This window comes from Diplotaxodon limnothrissa, linkage group LG16, assembly GCF_057381915.1.
Source record: "Diplotaxodon limnothrissa isolate DT_005_m linkage group LG16, D_limnothrissa_male_GT1.1, whole genome shotgun sequence".
Classification (NCBI taxonomy): Eukaryota; Metazoa; Chordata; class Actinopteri; order Cichliformes; family Cichlidae; genus Diplotaxodon; species Diplotaxodon limnothrissa.
The window spans coordinates 27,365,270-27,382,614 of record NC_140611.1 but is presented as its reverse complement, the minus strand read 5'-3'; the positions used below and the strand labels follow the sequence as shown (position 1 = coordinate 27,382,614).

Sequence of the window (17,345 nt, the reverse complement as noted above, 5' to 3'; positions counted from 1 at the left end):
ATACAAAGATACAAATGTTAAACTTGTAAGTCTGATATACTTTGCTGCACTCAGTCATGTAAAGAAATGCCCCTTTCTCTCATTTTATTCGTAGTGAACAATCTGTTCTGTGTTTCTGCCTCAATGTTTTTCATATAGCACCGACTGACTCAGGCCATTACATCTGCTCTATAATGGCCTGGATCTCTTATCTCTTTCTGTCTCTCTCTTGTCCCCCTCTAGCACTCAGTTGTACAGAGGTTGCTACATTTCAGAACATTACAGTGACAAAATGAGTGTTGAAGTAACGCGGTGACGGCGCTACAGATACACTGTGAACTTTTATCATCCCGCCTGCATCTGACGTGATTTCCCCCCTTGTAGGTTTTCTCTTTCTCTTCTCTTCTTTTCTCGATAGCCAGTGGTTACAGAACATGGTTGCAAAAGGGTCCCCTGCTGTTTTTGGGAACCTGGCTACATGCAAGCCAATGACTATGCCATAGTGTCATAGCCACAGCTTTATTCCAAATAAAAATAAAAATTCAGACAAAAAGATGCAGATACATAAAGAAAAGCAGATGAAAGTCTTTCGCAAGAGACAAAACCACTTCTTTCATGCTTCTAGCCTCATAGGTAAACTGACCAGGCAGAAATAAATGAGGAAAAGGAAGAATGATTGGTGCAAGATATAAACAAGGGGAAGTGGTGGTTGCATGGCTTTTTAACTATACAACAAGATCAAAAACATATCTTAACTTCAGATGTTTCTGACATGGCTGACTAACAAAAGCCCTGGCAGGAGCGTTTTTGAGACTGAAAGAAGACAAAAGTTCAGGCTATGATTACAATTATTATAAGGGCAGAGAAAAGAAAGAAAAAAAACATCAGAAGAAATAAATAAAGATTAAAAAACCTGTCCCTGAACAGTGCTGATTAGCACGACTGAGGGGAGAGATTTAGCTGGAACTAGACTGGAATTAGTGCCTCCAGTTTTGGGGACCTCTCTTTTCTGTATTAACATTTCAGGGGCAGTCTGTGAAAAGGTTAAAGAGAGTAGAGGGGGAGACGGAGGAGGGATCCTTTTCACATGCAACATAGGTGAAAAAAATAGTTCTGTATTTTAAAAAAGGCCATTTACTGTTTAGTTAATAGTGTAATTAAATAATGAGCCAATATGAGAGACTCTGTGTTGACTATTTTCTCAAACAACATGTATGTGTTCCACTGAGGTAACCAAACGGATCTATAATTGTACTATTTTACATTTTGTTAATAGAGCATTATTACAATGGCAACCAGTGACTTCTCTCAGTGAAGTAACTACATTTCTATCATCATCAGAGTACATTTGTTTCCATCAGTGGGAGTATTTCCTGCAGCTTTTTATCCAAATTTTGCTGTGAGAAAATCAGAGCTGTGGGGAAAATTACACTGATTCATATGTGTGCCCCTTTCACAGTATTTTGACTTGCATAAAAAGCGCTGGTGCTACTGACAGTCTCTTAAAGTATTATAAAATATGCAAATTCAGTGAGCACAATGAAAATCATATTTACACAAGAACCACAACATTTCTGCTTTGCTGTTTTCTTTCTTTACTGTACGCGCATGTAAAATAGTGCAGAAACAAACCAGGGATATTTCATTTAACTGTGTCACAATGAGGTGAGATAAACTTTTGATGCTAAATATGTATAAAATAATTAATACAGTCTGAAAAATATTAACTGAAAACTGTCCCATTTGCTTCTATACATATATTACATTTCCATACAATCCTGGGTTATTATTGATATCTTATTGATGAGGCTATGCCAAAATGTAATATGTAAAAAGTAAACAAATTCAAAGAAAAATTATGGTTAAAAAGCCATCACAACTGTGTTTTAATACCATATAGCATGAATGTATTACTTGTTTTACATGCTAGTACACACTAGATCTCTATTCCAACTACTATGAAAACTAGTAGTTGTTTCAGGTTTCAGGTTTCAGCAACTACTTAAATCGCTACAACCGCATGCATATTCACAAGAATACTCTTTGCTGCACTGTAACAGTGTGATAGCTGCCCTTTTCTAGCCCCATGAGGCTCAGTCAACTTTAGACACACAAACACGCGCACTCTGATGCACACATGCAGAACCATGTCAAGTATGTGACTCTTGAAACTAACCCAAAGTCTTCAAAGACTCTAAAGTGTGTGTGCGTGTGTGTGTGTGTGTGTGTGTGTGTGTGTGTGTATCTGTCTGTGTGTGTGTGTTCAACAGTAAGGAAGTGCCAAGGGGAAAGGAGCACATGAACAGTGAAAAGGGGCCAACTCAATAATGCAAATACTGGCTCATTAATGAACATTATACATAAATGAATAATGTCTTAACACTTGTGGCAGTGATATAATAAAGCTCTTCCATTTTTAGAAATGCAATCTTTATCTCACCACATCAGTTATTTGCCTAATTTCATTTTTCTAAACCTTGCACTCTCGGAATGACCCTGATGTTAATTTGTTTAATTATTGAATTATTGTTTTTAGTGTCCTTCAGAAGCTAGTGAGATAATGGGTACCATTCATAAGACAGACAAGCCTCAAAACCTTACTATGAATGGCCACTACAATAGCTCCTTTAAAACAAATGCCTTTGTTATGAAGGCTGGGTGATAACTTAGAAAGCAGAATTTTGTCTGTTGGTTTCTTGTTAGTTCGACAATTCAAACTTCTTTTAAATCTATACTACAAGAAATGTTGAGTAGATTCGTTCCTTTCTTTAGTGTACAACCTGTTTTAAATATGAACATGTTTGAGAAAAAAAAAAGCGTACTCTTGATGGTGCCTGAGGCTAGACAGTGAGTGTTAAATTAACAGCTAAAATATGCAAATGTATCACGGTTGTACAACACAGAGGTCATTTAGCACATTATAATGACTCAAATATGTCCTGCTACCAGAGGATATCCAGAATCAGAGGTTAAAACATAATTTTCATACAATGTCTTTGTTTTCATAGCTGTTCAAAAGCTGCAGCACAAAGATCTGCTCTTGTGGTAGATTTCACTAACAAATGCATACATATACAATGTTTTAACATAAGTCGTTAAACTATGACTGGACAGGTTTGCTACTTATTTTTTGTGGACATACAAACATAATTTACCTTTTTTAGTTTTTTAAAAGTTTATATTGGATATTTAGCAAATTTGCAACTAAATAATTGTATCATACAGTGCAGCACAATATAGCAACTGGTATATTTTCTGTAGCTTTTTTTTCACAAATACTAGGAGGTGACAAAAAGAGCAAACCAACTACCATGAAACTTGGTAGAAAGGTGTTGCTGTGGGCAAAGAACTAAAAACTTTAACTTAAAGTTTTCTTTAAAAGTGTCAATGCGCTTTGAGTTGTGTTGTAAGTGGAAGAGGGACCTATAGAACAGTGGTAAAATATATTGCAGTACATCAAATTCATTAGATCGGTAAAAAAAAGAAAGTAAATAGGGTTCAAGGTTCTTTATTTGTCACATGCACAGTTATACAAGTATAACACACAGTGAAATGTGGCCTAAACCAGAGCAAAAAATAAGTAAAAAACAAGAAAAGTGGATAGTCGGAGCGGAGCGGTAAGGAAGGCGCCTGGACGTGGCCGCGCCATCTTTCGAGTATATGCCAAGAATGGCGTTGTTGAAAATCTGCAGAAGTTTTATTTCTGTTTTATTTCTGTTCAGATGACTATTTTCTTCTTTTGCTGTTATAGCTCTTTATAAGTACATATACAATCTAAATAGCCTCTGATAACATTCAAAGCAAGGTGAAGGTTGTTGATCATTTTTGATCATTTATTTTTGTTTTGGTAGAGCAACTCATGAGATATGGTCATTTTTTTTAGTGCAAAGTTGACCAAATATTTATTATTTAGATGTTTAGCATGATTGTGGCATCAACTTACAGCATTCCTGTGGACTTCGGTTGTTGCGAATAAGAACCTTTTGGTTTGTAGTACGGAACAGTCTTGTCCAATTGACGGTGTTATAGTAGCAAAGCTGGCTGTTCTCTGCAATGTGGACATTCCCAGCACTGATCTCTCTCAGAGACTGAAGCTGAAGTGATGTGATCCCCGGCTGCTTCAACACCAGCAGAGAGATCCCACTGAGAGGTAAGAATAGGTGGAGGTGAGAGGAAGACGGAGCCGACAGCAAAGGAAAGAAGGTCAGAGGAGCAGGAGGAGAAGAAATGATGTGGCGCAGGGACAAAAGAGGAAAAGAAAGGGAAGAGAGAAGATGGAATCATTTCACAGGTTTGGTAGAAATGCTGTTTAAACATCATAGCGGTCTACCAGTCATCTCAACTGTGATCTCATTAGTCAACATTAATTCTATCACTGAATCATAATTTCAAGAAGAATACACTGTGTTTTTATGAGATCACATTGTCCTATGTTGCAACAATGCAACTTACAACATGTGTTTTAATCATTCTGTCTGCTAGGCTCTCTCTCTTTTTTCTTCCTACCCCCAGCTATCCTGATATGTCCCACTTGCATGGTTTAAAAATGACAGGATGCCAGTGGGTGTCAGAACCATCAGATAGACCGAGAGTATGCAGGATCAAGCACGGGACAGGGGTGGGTGGCAGGCTATAATTTGTACTGCAGCCTGCTGTTTCCATCTGCAGGCAGGTGCAGTGCACATGCACACACTCTCACACGCACGCCTAGGGACACACACACACAAAAACACACTGAATCTCACAGTCTACACTTTATCAGCAGACACTCGCTTTGATTACATCCAAATCCCGCTACATTTTTATTGCATGTTTTCCAAATTAAGAAAAAAAAAATCTAAATGATGAATAATTAAGTGCTATAATTTAGGTTAAATAATTAAGCTGTCTTTAGAAAGTCATGTTTTAAGTACAGCATTCTTCAGCAGTAACAAAAAAAAATTACACTTCACACATTAACATGCATAGCACTTATCCAGATAAGGCTATCCAACAAAACCGGATCCACTTTCAGTTTGGTTATATATTTAAACCATTTTAATGCAGAGGTAGAGACGTTTGATTGCGACTGTAACCTCGTCTTTCCGATCTTCTTTAAACCACAGCAGTTTGCAACAATGCATGCGAATTTACATCTGTGAGATAAGCTGTGTAGTGTAAATATTATCTATGCGTTCATATACATACAATATGTGTACAGCCCCTCCATACCAATAGCAAAAAGAAATAGAAATTAGTCTACTGATAATAATAAACTTTATTTGTATAGAACAGGAAATAATCAAACTTAACTCAAAGTGCTTAACATAAAAAAGAGAATAGAAATTAATTATAAGAAGTAATAATAATAAAAACACAGCACAATGAAATACTCTAAATTTACTGTTATCGGCTCCGTCTTTCATTCCTTCATTTCAGTTTTCCAGTGAGCTGTGGCTTCAGAGATTGTTCGCTACAATTAGCTAAAAATAAATCTAAAACCACAAATTTTCCTGCTTGCCATTGATTTAGAAGAACTGAGCTCTGATTGAGACATTTGTGAAACAACTTGGCATAAACTATTCCCAACAATCAAAAAACAAAATACAAAAGAAAGAAAGAAAAAGAATTTGTGAAGGTATTATGCACCCAGGTACCTGTACAATGCTCTTCCCCCAATAGTAGCCAGGTTGGAGAAAACACCCAAGTCTGTCATGTTGTCAGGCCATGACTGAATGTTTAGAAAACCTAAATGAAGACAGGGATGAACATAGGTTATAAATCCACATGAGTACTGACAGACCAGAATCACCTGTCTATCACACTGTCCATTTCTACAGTGACAAGAAGAAAATGAGCAGAGAGAACCGGCCTCTCTCTAGAATTAGCAACATTCCAGAAACACAACAATGCAACTGCACCACCTGAGCCTCATCTGAAATCAGCGAAGCACTTCTAAGCCAGATAAATGTCTGGCACAGCAATGCCACAGAGGAGTTTGGTGCCAGCTATAACAAGTCTGACTTATCAATATTTTTGCATTTCCTTTATTTCCCTGTCAACTGTTAAATAATTTAGGAGATAAAATCAAAAGCTGAGAAAATGGCCATGGCTCATTTAGGATTTTTAATAATAGATTCAGAAATATGAAATATTTATTAGAAAAAACAGTAGGGGACTACAATCCCCAAGCCAACACCAGAGGACAAACAACAGAGGCTACGAGACCAAAGAAAAATCCACAGTGGGTAGAAGAGCAGAGGTAAGAGGGGAGGAGAAGGAGGTGGAAGGAAAGTCTAGACAAATATAATGGCATGTTTTAAAAGCTAAACATGCAATACTCCAGTCAATAAACAGTATCAGACTCTATTATGCTAGACAGTGTGAGTTCTTCCCACAGGATGCATAATTTTGTTGGTCCGGGAAGGGAGGAATGGCAGAGAAAGGTAAGTAGAGCTTGTGGCAACACAATGCCACGCTTGGCTTGATGACAAAAGACAAAGTGCATCCAGTCTGAGTAGTGACGGGGTCTCAATACATGCTTATTACTAATGCTTGGGAAATGTCCAAAACAGGTGAGGAATCATGCATGATTTTTTATTGCAGTTCCATCCAAAATGATGCTACTTCCCAAAATGGAAAAAACATTTTAACATTTTTTGTCATTTACACTTTTTTTTTTTTAAAGTGAACCTTTAATGAGAGCATAATGGCAGTCATTAGGATAAAAGAAGAATTTTTTCCATTATATAAACCATTATGAGGTATTCGTACAGAATGTCAAATATATTGCTGGGGAATTGCGGTTTGTAAAAGGTAATTGCACTTTTGGTATTTGTCCATCTTGATTCTCATGATGTGCAGTTTATGATGCTGTGAGTGCCTCTTAGCCCAGAGGCAGCAGTTCTATAGAATCGTTAGCGCTGTACTTGTCAACACTAATTGTCTTAATGACAAAACCTGCAGTGCTGTTCTGGCACGGTGCTATTTCAGAGGGCTTTGGGTGTTCTCTACTTACAATAGCAGTCTACTGCCTGTTGAAATCTTTCCTGTCTGTTCCAATGTAGGGATGTGATAGCAGCGAACGTTTGCTATCTGTATTTGCTATCATCAGAAAGTGGGTGAAGATTGTTGATAAGAAAGGTTAAAATATATAAATAAACAGTCTTTGTCCAAGCAGAGAGACACTCTAGAAAGAGTAGGTTTCCGCAATTGTGTTATTGTACTGCCAAGTAATAGTAACTTTCACAGTGTAGTAAAAGAGACAATAATGCTAATAAACATGGCGAGCACTGAGCTGCTAAGCTACAAAAAAAGTAGTACAATTCTAAAGGTGACTGGAAAGGTAGCTAGAATGACTGTTCAGTGCCCTGCTACATACGAATACAGCAACGAAGACATGTGATGCAGTCTGTATATGTATATAAATTGTTACATAGAAATTGTTACATAATTTCATTGTGCAAGCAACTGTACAATGACAATAAAAGGTCTAAGTCTATATAGTTTGTGTATCATATGTAAAAATACACCAGTATTGTATTGTATTGTACATGCTTCCTAAAGTCTGTGCAGAGTAAATGGTCACAATGCATTTTTGGAACAATCTAACTATATACACATTAAATATCCTGCAGGTCTCTACACACTTCACATTTACACTTCAGGCAAACTTCATAATAGATCTTCCAGTGAAGAGCAATAAGAATAGATTACAGCAAGTTATCAATTCAGAGGTTCAACTTCCTTGAGGTAACTGTTGTTGCTGATTGGCATTAATAATAACTGAAATTAACTGAACTGATTTAAGTCTTTGTAGCTAATTTGTTTCTAAGTTGTGCTAGATGCCTTAATGTGCATTTGCATCACTATCAACAATCACATAGGAGCGGTCCATGAGGCCCTTCATAGGGGAAAAGTGTAAATGGCCTGCATTTGTATAGCGCTTTACTCAGTCCCTAAGGACCCCAAAGCACTTTACACTACATTCAGTCATTCACCCATTCGTGATGGCAAACTACATTGTAGCCACAGCTGCACTGGGGCGCACTGACAGAGGCGAGGCTGCCGGACACTGGCGCCACCAGGCCCTCTGACCACCACCAGTAGGCAAACATGGGGTTAGTATCTTGCCCAAGGATATTTGGCATGCAGCCAGGAGGTAGCCTGGGATCGAACCACCGGCCTTCTGATTAGTGGCTGACCTGCTCTGCCACCTGAGCTACAGCCATCCCTTAAGTGTAGGCCTGATCCTTTCAGACAGATTGTGGAACCTCACTAGATAGAAAGATCAATGCCAAAAAGCAAGTCAACAAAAATTTTGTGTGCAACATTATGCTAGCGCTTGTATTTTTTTGTGTTTTCATGTGAATTTTCATGCACATGGAAAGATCACTTATCAGGAGTGTATGCTCTGCTGGGAGCCACATCAGCAGCACACCAATGTGCATAGTGAATTCAAATGTGGAACCACTTGGACAAGAAGGCCATGAGCTCATAAGCAAAGGTTAAGAGCGCTTAAGTTGTAGTGATTACATTCTGAGTCACAACACCGAGAAACCCACTTATGCTGAATCGTGCTAGCTACACCCACACTTTGGGTAAATCCTGACCTGGTAAGAAGCCACCGAAAAGACAAAAGCATAATGGATCAGAATTTGATTTGAGACAGAAAGATGCGTGTGCTGGTGTGGATGATGAAAGCTGTCCTACTACAGAGCTCATTTGAAAGCCAGAGCAACGCTAGCTGTGACCTTGGGGTCATGGATGCAGGTTGCCTGCTTTTGTAAAAAGTCACGTTCTTCTGCCAGCTCAGAGAAATGACAAGCTGAGATGACACACGTGTCTGACCACATGGCTGCTGGTTTATGCTTCATCACCTGCTTTCAAACTGTCATCACTAACCATCAGAGAGGAAAAGCAAGAAAACAAAATGACTTCGAAGTCAAGTTTTGGAATATATCTAAGTCAGTTTAAAGAGTAAACAACTGGACTTATACAGAGATTTATATACCTTAGCAGATACAAAGAGTTCAGATGCAAAGGTTTCAATCAACTGAGTTCAGTGTCTTGCCTGAAGACACGAGGAGCGGGTATCAAAATGGCCCCAATGGTGTTAATGGACAATTCACTCTATCAAATGAAAAACAGCTGCGCTAGTTTAACTTGCTTTCCTAACTCACTATAATCCTTCCTTTTTTCCCTTTGAGCAGGCTTAAATATTAGTTGTAACTGACATCAGTTGTCAGTTTCCATTAAGGAAAGCGCAATAATAAAAATGCTATTTTGTCTGCAGCATTTCATTTCTAAATCTTTCCTTTTAAGTTAGCTTTTGAACTGCAACAATACAACTCTTTTTCTATCAGAGTGGTTTATCACATTTAGATTATGTAGACAGATGGTGGTCGCAGCTCAAAAACATGATTTGGATTGTGAACAAGTAGGAAAACTGCTATTACTACTACATGTATGTTGGCAGTTGATTGTGTATGTTTATTACCCCCCATATTAGCTTTTAAGAGTAACTGCCATTAGGTATAACAATATTTATTATTATAACTGCTACAGGTTATGTAGAAAGTAAAGTATCTAAGACACATCTTAGATACTTCACAATTTTATTTTCTTTTAAAAAAAATATAACTGATGTAATCCTAAATAAATAAGTGGTGTTCAGATGAAAGGGACACACTGTTTAATAAGACATCTGCTTTTGTCATTCATGGCTAAATAGCAAGGCAAGGCAAGGCAAGGCAAGTTTATTTGTATAGCACAATTCAACAACAAGGTGATTCAAAGTGCTTTACAGAGACATTAGAAACAAGAACAAATAAAAAGCATGATTTAAAATTGATTAAAACAAGCAAATAAACTAACTAACTAATTAACAAACAAACAAACAAACAACAGTATATAAAATCAAAACAGATAAAATCAGAACAGTAGATAAAATCAGTAGTTAAATGTAAGTTTTGAAATTTAAGCTTAAAGTGTGGATTTGGTGCTTTATTCAAATGCAGCTGAGAACAGGTGAGTCTTCAACCTGGATTTAAATAAACTGAGTGTTTCAGCTGATCTGAGGCTTTCTGGGAGTTTGTTCCAGATATAAGGAGCATAAAAGCTGAATGCAGCTTCTCCGTGTCTGGTTCTGACTCTGGGAACTGATAAAAGACCGGATCCAGATGACCTGAGGGATCTGGATGGTTCATACTGGGTCAGGAGGTCATTGATGTATTTTGGTCCTAAACCATTCAGAGCTTTATAGGCCAGCATCAGAACTTTAAAGTCTATCCTCTGACGGACAGGCAGCCAGTGTAAAGACCTCAGAGCTGGACTGATGTGGTCCACTTTTTTGGTCTTAGTGAGGACTCGAGCAGCAGAGTTCTGAATGAGCTGTAGTTGTCTGACTGATTTTTTAGGTAGACCTGTAAAGATGCTGTTACAGTAATCAAGCCTACTAAAGATGAATGCATGGACTAGTTTTTCCAGGTCCTGTTGAGACATCAGATCTTTTATCCTTGATATATTCTTGAGGTGATAGTAAGCTGACTTTGTTATTGTCTTAATGTGTTTTTCTAAGTTTAGGTCTGCATCCATCACTACACCCAAATTTCTCGCCTGGTTTGTGGTTTTTAGATGTATAGATTGAAGTTCTCTGGTGACCTGTAATCGTTTTTCTTTGGCGCCAAAGACTATTACCTCAGTTTTGTTTTTGTTTAGCTGGAGAAAATTGTGGCACAACCAGTCATTGATTTCCTCAATGCATTTACCAAGAGCCTGTACAGGGCCTCGGTCTCCTGGTGACATTGTGATATATATTTGTGTGTCATCTGCATAGCTGTGATAGTTTATTTTGTTGTTGTTTATAATCTGTGCCAGTGGGAGCATGTAGATGTTAAACAGAAGGGGTCCCAAGATGGAACCTTGGGGAACTCCACATGTGATACTTGTCTGCTCAGATGTGAAGTTACCTATTGATACAAAGTATTTCCTGTTTTCTACGTATGTTTTGAACCAGTTTAGTACAGTTCCTGAAAGACCTGTCCAGTTCTCCAGTCGTTTGAGTAATATGTTGTGGTCAACTGTATCAAATGCTGCACTGAGATCCAGTAAAACTAAGACTGACATTTTTCCACTGTCTGTATTCAGACATATGTCATTGAACACTTTGGTCAGAGCGGTTTCAGTGCTGTGATTCTGTCTAAAACCTGACTGGAAGGCATCGTAGCAATTATTCTGTTTTAAGAAGTAACTGAGCTGTTGAGAAACTGCTTTTTCAATGATCTTACTTAAAAACGGGAGATTTGAGATCGGCCTGTAGTTGTTCATTTGTGTCTTGTCAAGATTGTCCTTTTTCAGTATAGGTTTGATTACAGCAGTTTTTAGTGATTCTGGAAACACACCTGATAATAAAGAAAAGTTGACGATCTGTAACAGGTCTGACTCTAAAGTCTTTGAGACCTTTTTGAAAAAACAGCACTGATATTTTACGAGAATAGTTTCCTATTGCTTTTGAAAATATGACATCAGAGATATGATGTGTTCTTCTGATGGCATTGTCAAATTTTGGGGCTGGAAGGATGACAGTGTACACGCAGCTAAAAAGTGGAGGTGGCATGGAGAGCTGGGGGATTAACGATGTGCACCGCATGTTCTGGCTCTTTTCTTCATGGTGCGTGAAGGGAGAGCTGGGGCTGCGGGACTCAAGGCTAGGGACTCCCTGAGGGAGAAGCAGTAGAGAGAAAGAGGAGACTGAAAGACTCATATGATATTCATCTTATTCTGCAAGGCCTGTCCTTGGTTTGGACATTCTCAAGAGGAGGGGAGGACTTGAAGAAAAACACATATGCTGATACATGGAAGTATTTATAAGCATTGATGTGAAACTTTCCTGTTCAAGAAAAGAGATGACAGTAAGAGTAAACATTTGTTCTTTCTTTAAATACATACGCGTATAAGACCAATGCAGTGCAACTTATACACTTACCTGTAATTTCCCGAACGGTGCGGAACACGTTGAGTTTTTCCGGGTCCAACGCTTCAATGTTATGATAGATATCCCTGTGAATAAAAAGAGATCAGAATGACAAAAACAAATCAAGTAAAAGAAAAAAAGAATGTGTTTTAGTATTTCCATCTGTATGTGTAAGGGATATACCTACTTAGAATAGAATAAAATAGTCCTTTATTGTCATTGTACATGTACAACAAAAATGCGATACTTACAGGAAATTTTCTTACTTACAGGTAAGAAAAGTTTGCTACATTTACCAGCTGAAGAGGTAAATCATGTATGTGTACTGAGAATACCTGATTGGGATATTTTAAGTGAACTATATTAAATACATATGAATGAATGCAAACAAATAGTACTGTATATCCATGCAGACATAACTAACCACTAACATTATTCAGATTAATCCATCCAATTAACAGTTTGATTCAATCTGTATCACACTGTTAATAGCTCGATGGTATTTAAAATACCATATTTTCACAAGTATTATAATCAGTTTTATTTCAAATTGCAATTTTGAGTCAAAAACAAAGTTTCTGATTATTGAGAGAACAACTCAATAAAGGAGACTGAGAATGGAGAATAAAAGGAAGGAAGCAGTCAGCAGGTACAGCGGTGGAGAAGCTGACACAGCCCCGGAGAGATCTTTGCACAGAGAGGTCACACTTAGCCACTCTAAACTAACATCTGTTAAGCACACATGCTCTAAATGTGTCCATCATGGATGTTCACTTGTGTGCTAGCTGAAGAGTATCATCTATCTTAATTAATAATTGAATCAATCCCCCAATCTGTATGCCAGGTGACCCAAATTAAACACACCATCTATGCTATGAGACCAACAGGTGCACACTTAGTCTAGTTGAAGGCTAAAATGGTCACAGTGGACTAGCAGCTGCGATTTTTACTTTTAGTTACTTCCAACTTCAGTGGAGTGTGCACTACCTGTGGGCTCTTTTTCAACAATCCACTGTGAATGCTCAGTGCTCGCTCAGCTGAATACAGAAAGGCTGAATGGAATGGGAAAAGCCATTTTATATTTAGGCAGATTTTTTTTCTCCCACACTGTCTTCAGTCATTCCGATAAGCTGAATCTTCTCAGCTCTCACCCTTTGATTCCAGTAATGAGGAACACCAGGTTGCCATTGATTTTGGTGCAGTTGACAAACTTGTCAATGTTGTTGGAGTCCACTGTCTGAGCAGTCTGTAGGCTTGCTGTGCCTATCCCATCACATGCTGAAAGAAACACAGTGAAACCGTGAAGAGAAAAAATTGCATCAATTAATTCAATGGTGCAAACATGCAAAATACGAGGTAGATTAGGGGTTTGATGCAATCAGGACAACATGTACTTTTCCTGCATTTGCCAAAATAAACCCAATAGTGAAACTGACAACAGTGCATACATACAACTATATAGTGTTAATAATAAAATAGCTAAATCGATGGAGACAAACATTCAGTAATTATCTGCTGCAACTATATGTTTGAATTTTACCTTTTGGACAGATGTCAGTACAAGGGATGCACATCTTAATGCGATTCTCCTCCACCTCCATCTTGTTACTGGGGCATGCTCTCACACAGGAGCTGTGGTCTACCACAAAGTTATCTGGAAAACAATTCATTGTAAATGTCAAATACAGATGGCTGCTGTTTGTCACACTGGAACATACAGAACAATAAGTGGCAGTGGAGTGTAGGCAATCACATAAAAAAAGTGCTGAAAGTGACTTTGAAAGTGACTTTGCCTCACCATTATTTTTATTTATTTATTTGGTTATTTATTTACTTATTTTGCATAGGATTTATGTGAAAAACTACCAAAATAAAAAAACTGCATACTTTCATAACAGTAAACAGTTAAATGTTTATATTATTCTCTATCCTGTGTCTGTTTAAAAGTAACAATGCCTCGAAGCGCAGAGCTCCTCTTCCCTCCCTGCTGGTTGGCCTTTTCAGTGATGTTTTGAACAGCATGGGGTGTCTACAATTAGTTGTGGGTGTGGTGAGTGATTAGCTTGTGGTTAGCAGTGGCCAAAGAATAATTTATGAATAAAATGACTAAACATTATACACAGGAGTGAGAAGAGCTATGCTGCTAGTGCAGACGCAGGCCTCTACTTCCCCGTCACCTGTACTGGCTTTGCAAACAAGACTGCTTGTCAAGATGACATGTTGGAACGACCATTGACCATTTATGTACCCCCAAGAAGTGTAACAGTGTAGCAAGTCAACCATCCATCCATCTTCTTAACCACTTATCTAATTTAGGGTCGTGGGGATGCTGGAACTTAAACCAGCTTTCACAGGGTGAGAGGCTATGTACATCCTGGACTGCCAACTTATACGTACAATGGCAGTTATGTCAATTGGACTGGACTTAAAAGAAAAAAGAACATACAAATGTGAGAACCCAGCCTAACAAATACATCCCATGCCTCTTATTCTGACCTAAACTTTAAAACTTAATGATGTAACTTGACTTTTTCTACTCCTAACACAAAGCTTTATACAAGTTTTACTTTTAAACAGCCATTTGCTGAAATTAAAATAAAAGTCCTTTGCAAAATGTCGCTTTTACAAAACTGTAAAAGTCAAATTCATCCTCACAGACATAGTCACGCTCACACACACATAAAGACTATTTTAGGAAAGAGACAAGCTATATTTATGTTGCTAGTATTTGCCCTAAAAATGATCTACCAGCAGTAATGAGAAAGTTATGAGAAACCTAAGGAGTAAATGCAATTCAAGAAGCAGCTGCATTTATCTTCCAGTCCAATGCAAATGAGGGTTATAAAGAACATAACAGGCATTGCTACTGTCCATTCCTCCTGCTTGTGGGTCTCGAAGACCAAGGAAATCAGCTGATGGATTGCACATGGATGCAGGTGTAATTATCCACAGTGAACTGAAACTGTCCCATTAAATTAGTACTTAAAGTGTAGCTATGTAGAGGTTATGACTTAAGATTAATGTTTAAAGCAGTATGCATGTATGTGGAGTATCCATGTTTGTGTGTGGGGGTGTGTTTGTCTGTGTGTGTATGTATGTATGTTTGTGTTTGTCCAGGTGGTCAGACTTACGTGGACACTTCTTGACGCAGAAAGCTCCATAGGTGTACTTTGCCCTAGGGTTATGCTCCAGCTGGAAGGTGGTAGGGTTGTAGACAAATGGCTGAGGGCACTGGGTCACACATGCCCCACTGTCATTAAAGTTGGTGCAGGCCTGCAAACATCCACATAAGTATTATTAGCAGTAGTAGTTGTAGTAATAGTACTAGTACTTGTAGTGGTAGTAGTATATTTACATGATCCGTACACAGTCACAGATTAGGTTACTTTTGATTGTGTGGCCAAAATCTGGTTTCACGTTTATTCATAACTGCTGCCAGCCTGACCCCAGGTTTGTATTGCAATTTTCCTTTCAATGTCCAGTAGTGATATTACTGAAAGGTGGAGATGGAGACTATCAGCATGCACCCAATGATATTACAATCAGTTTAATTTTACTAAGAAAAATCAAGCCGGAGTGGAAAAAAGTAGATACAGAAATCGTATTTTGCTTGATTCTTTTTAAAAAAGTTAAGCTACAGAATTTTAGTCTGGTTGAGCTCTGGACTTTGACTGGGCCATTGGAATACCTTGATCGTTTTCTTTTCCAACTATTAATTTTTAGATTTGCTGTACTTCCCATCACAGTCTTGTTGTACGACCCAATTTGGACTAAGCTGTAGCCACGACGCAGACAACTTGACATATGACTTAACAATACAGAAGAGTTCAGGTTAACCTAATAACTCCAAAGTGGCCAGATTCTATGGCTACAAAACAAACCTGAATCCTCACCCGTCTACCAACGTGTTTAATAGTTGGTATGGGGTGTTTATAACATCCTGTGTTTTGTATTTGGCAATAATAATAATGGGTTGGATTTATATAGCGCTTTTCAAGGCACCCAAAGCGCTTTACAATACCACTATTCATTCACTCTCGCATTCACACACTGGTGGAGGTTGTAGCCACAGCTGCCCTGGGGCAGACTGACAGAAGCGAGGCTGCCATATCGCACCATCGGCCCCTCTGGCCATCACCAGTAGGCGGTAGGGTAAAGTGTCTTGCCCAAGGACACAACGACCAGGACAGAGAGCCCGGGGACTGAACCGGCGACCTTCCGGTTACAGATGCGCTTCCCAACCCCTGAGCCACAGTCGCAAATGTGTCACTATGGCCACACATTGCAACTTTAATCTTGTGTGTCCCAAAATGACCAAAAGTCTTGTTTGTTAAGGTTTGTTAAGATACAAATTTGCCCACCCAAGCTATACAGCATTGTTCTTTTTAAAGAGAAAAGGCTTTCTCCTGGCATCTTTCCAAACAACCTATACTTGTTCAGTCATTTTTAGTTATGCAATTGTACTGTCCTGAACTTTAACATCCATCCATTTTCTTCTGCTTATTCGGGGCCGGGTCATGGCCAAGCAGAGAAGCCCTCCCTCTCCCCAGCCACCTCCTCCACCTTATCCGGGGGAACGCCAAGGTGTTCTCAGGCCAGCCGAGAGATATAATCTCTCCAGCGTGTCCTGGGACATGCCCGGAAAACCTTACCCAGGAGGCGCCCAGGGGGGCATCCTTGTCAGATGCCTGAACCACCTCAGCTGGCTCATTTCGATGTGGAGGAGCAACGGCTCTAGTCCCGAACTTGGCCGAACTTCTCACCCTATGTCTAAGGGAGAGACCAGCCACCCTTCGGAGGAAACCCATTTCTGCCGCTTGTATTTGCGATCTCGTTTTTTTCGGTCACTACCCACAGCTCGTGACCATAGGTGAGGGTAGGGACGTAGATCGACCGGTAAATTGAGAGCTTCACTTGTACACTCAGCTCTCTCTTCACCACAACAGACCGGGCCAGCATCCGCATCACTGCAGTCGCTGCACCAATCTGTCTGTCTCCCAATCCCTTCTCCCATCACTCGTGAACAAAACCCTGAGATACTTGAACTCCTCCACTTGGGGCAGGGTCTCGTCCCTGACCCGGAGTGGGCACTCCACCCTTTTCCCGGCCGAGGACCATAGCCTCAGTTTTGGAGGTGCTGATTCTCATTCCCACCGCTTCACACTCGGCTGCGAACCGTTCCAAGGCGAGCTGGAGCCCATCACCTGATGAAGCCAACAGGACCACATCATCTGCGAAAAGCAGAGATGAGATCCTGAGACCACCGAAGTGAAAGCCTTCCGCCACTTGGCTACACCTAGAAATTCTGTCCATAAAAATTATGAACAGAATCGGTGACAAAGAGCAGCCCTGGCGGAGCCCATCACCCACCGGGAACGAGTCCGACTTATTGCCAGCTATGCGGACCAAGCTC

The 17,345-nt window shown here is 39.3% G+C and overlaps 1 protein-coding gene across 1 annotated transcript in view; it reads right to left on the bottom strand.

Moving 5' to 3' along the window:
* Positions 1-17,345, bottom strand: part of erbb4b (erb-b2 receptor tyrosine kinase 4b) — a 176,076-nt gene that overhangs the window by 77,926 nt on the left and 80,805 nt on the right. Inside the window, exons 7-12 of the mRNA XM_085374300.1 lie at positions 15,064-15,205; positions 13,473-13,586; positions 13,084-13,210; positions 11,945-12,018; positions 5,616-5,706; positions 3,923-4,122 (exon numbers count right to left, since the gene is read on the bottom strand). Of these exons, the coding sequence (XP_085230426.1) occupies positions 3,923-4,122; positions 5,616-5,706; positions 11,945-12,018; positions 13,084-13,210; positions 13,473-13,586; positions 15,064-15,205 (748 nt within the window). The remainder of the gene's footprint in view (positions 1-3,922; positions 4,123-5,615; positions 5,707-11,944; positions 12,019-13,083; positions 13,211-13,472; positions 13,587-15,063; positions 15,206-17,345) is intronic.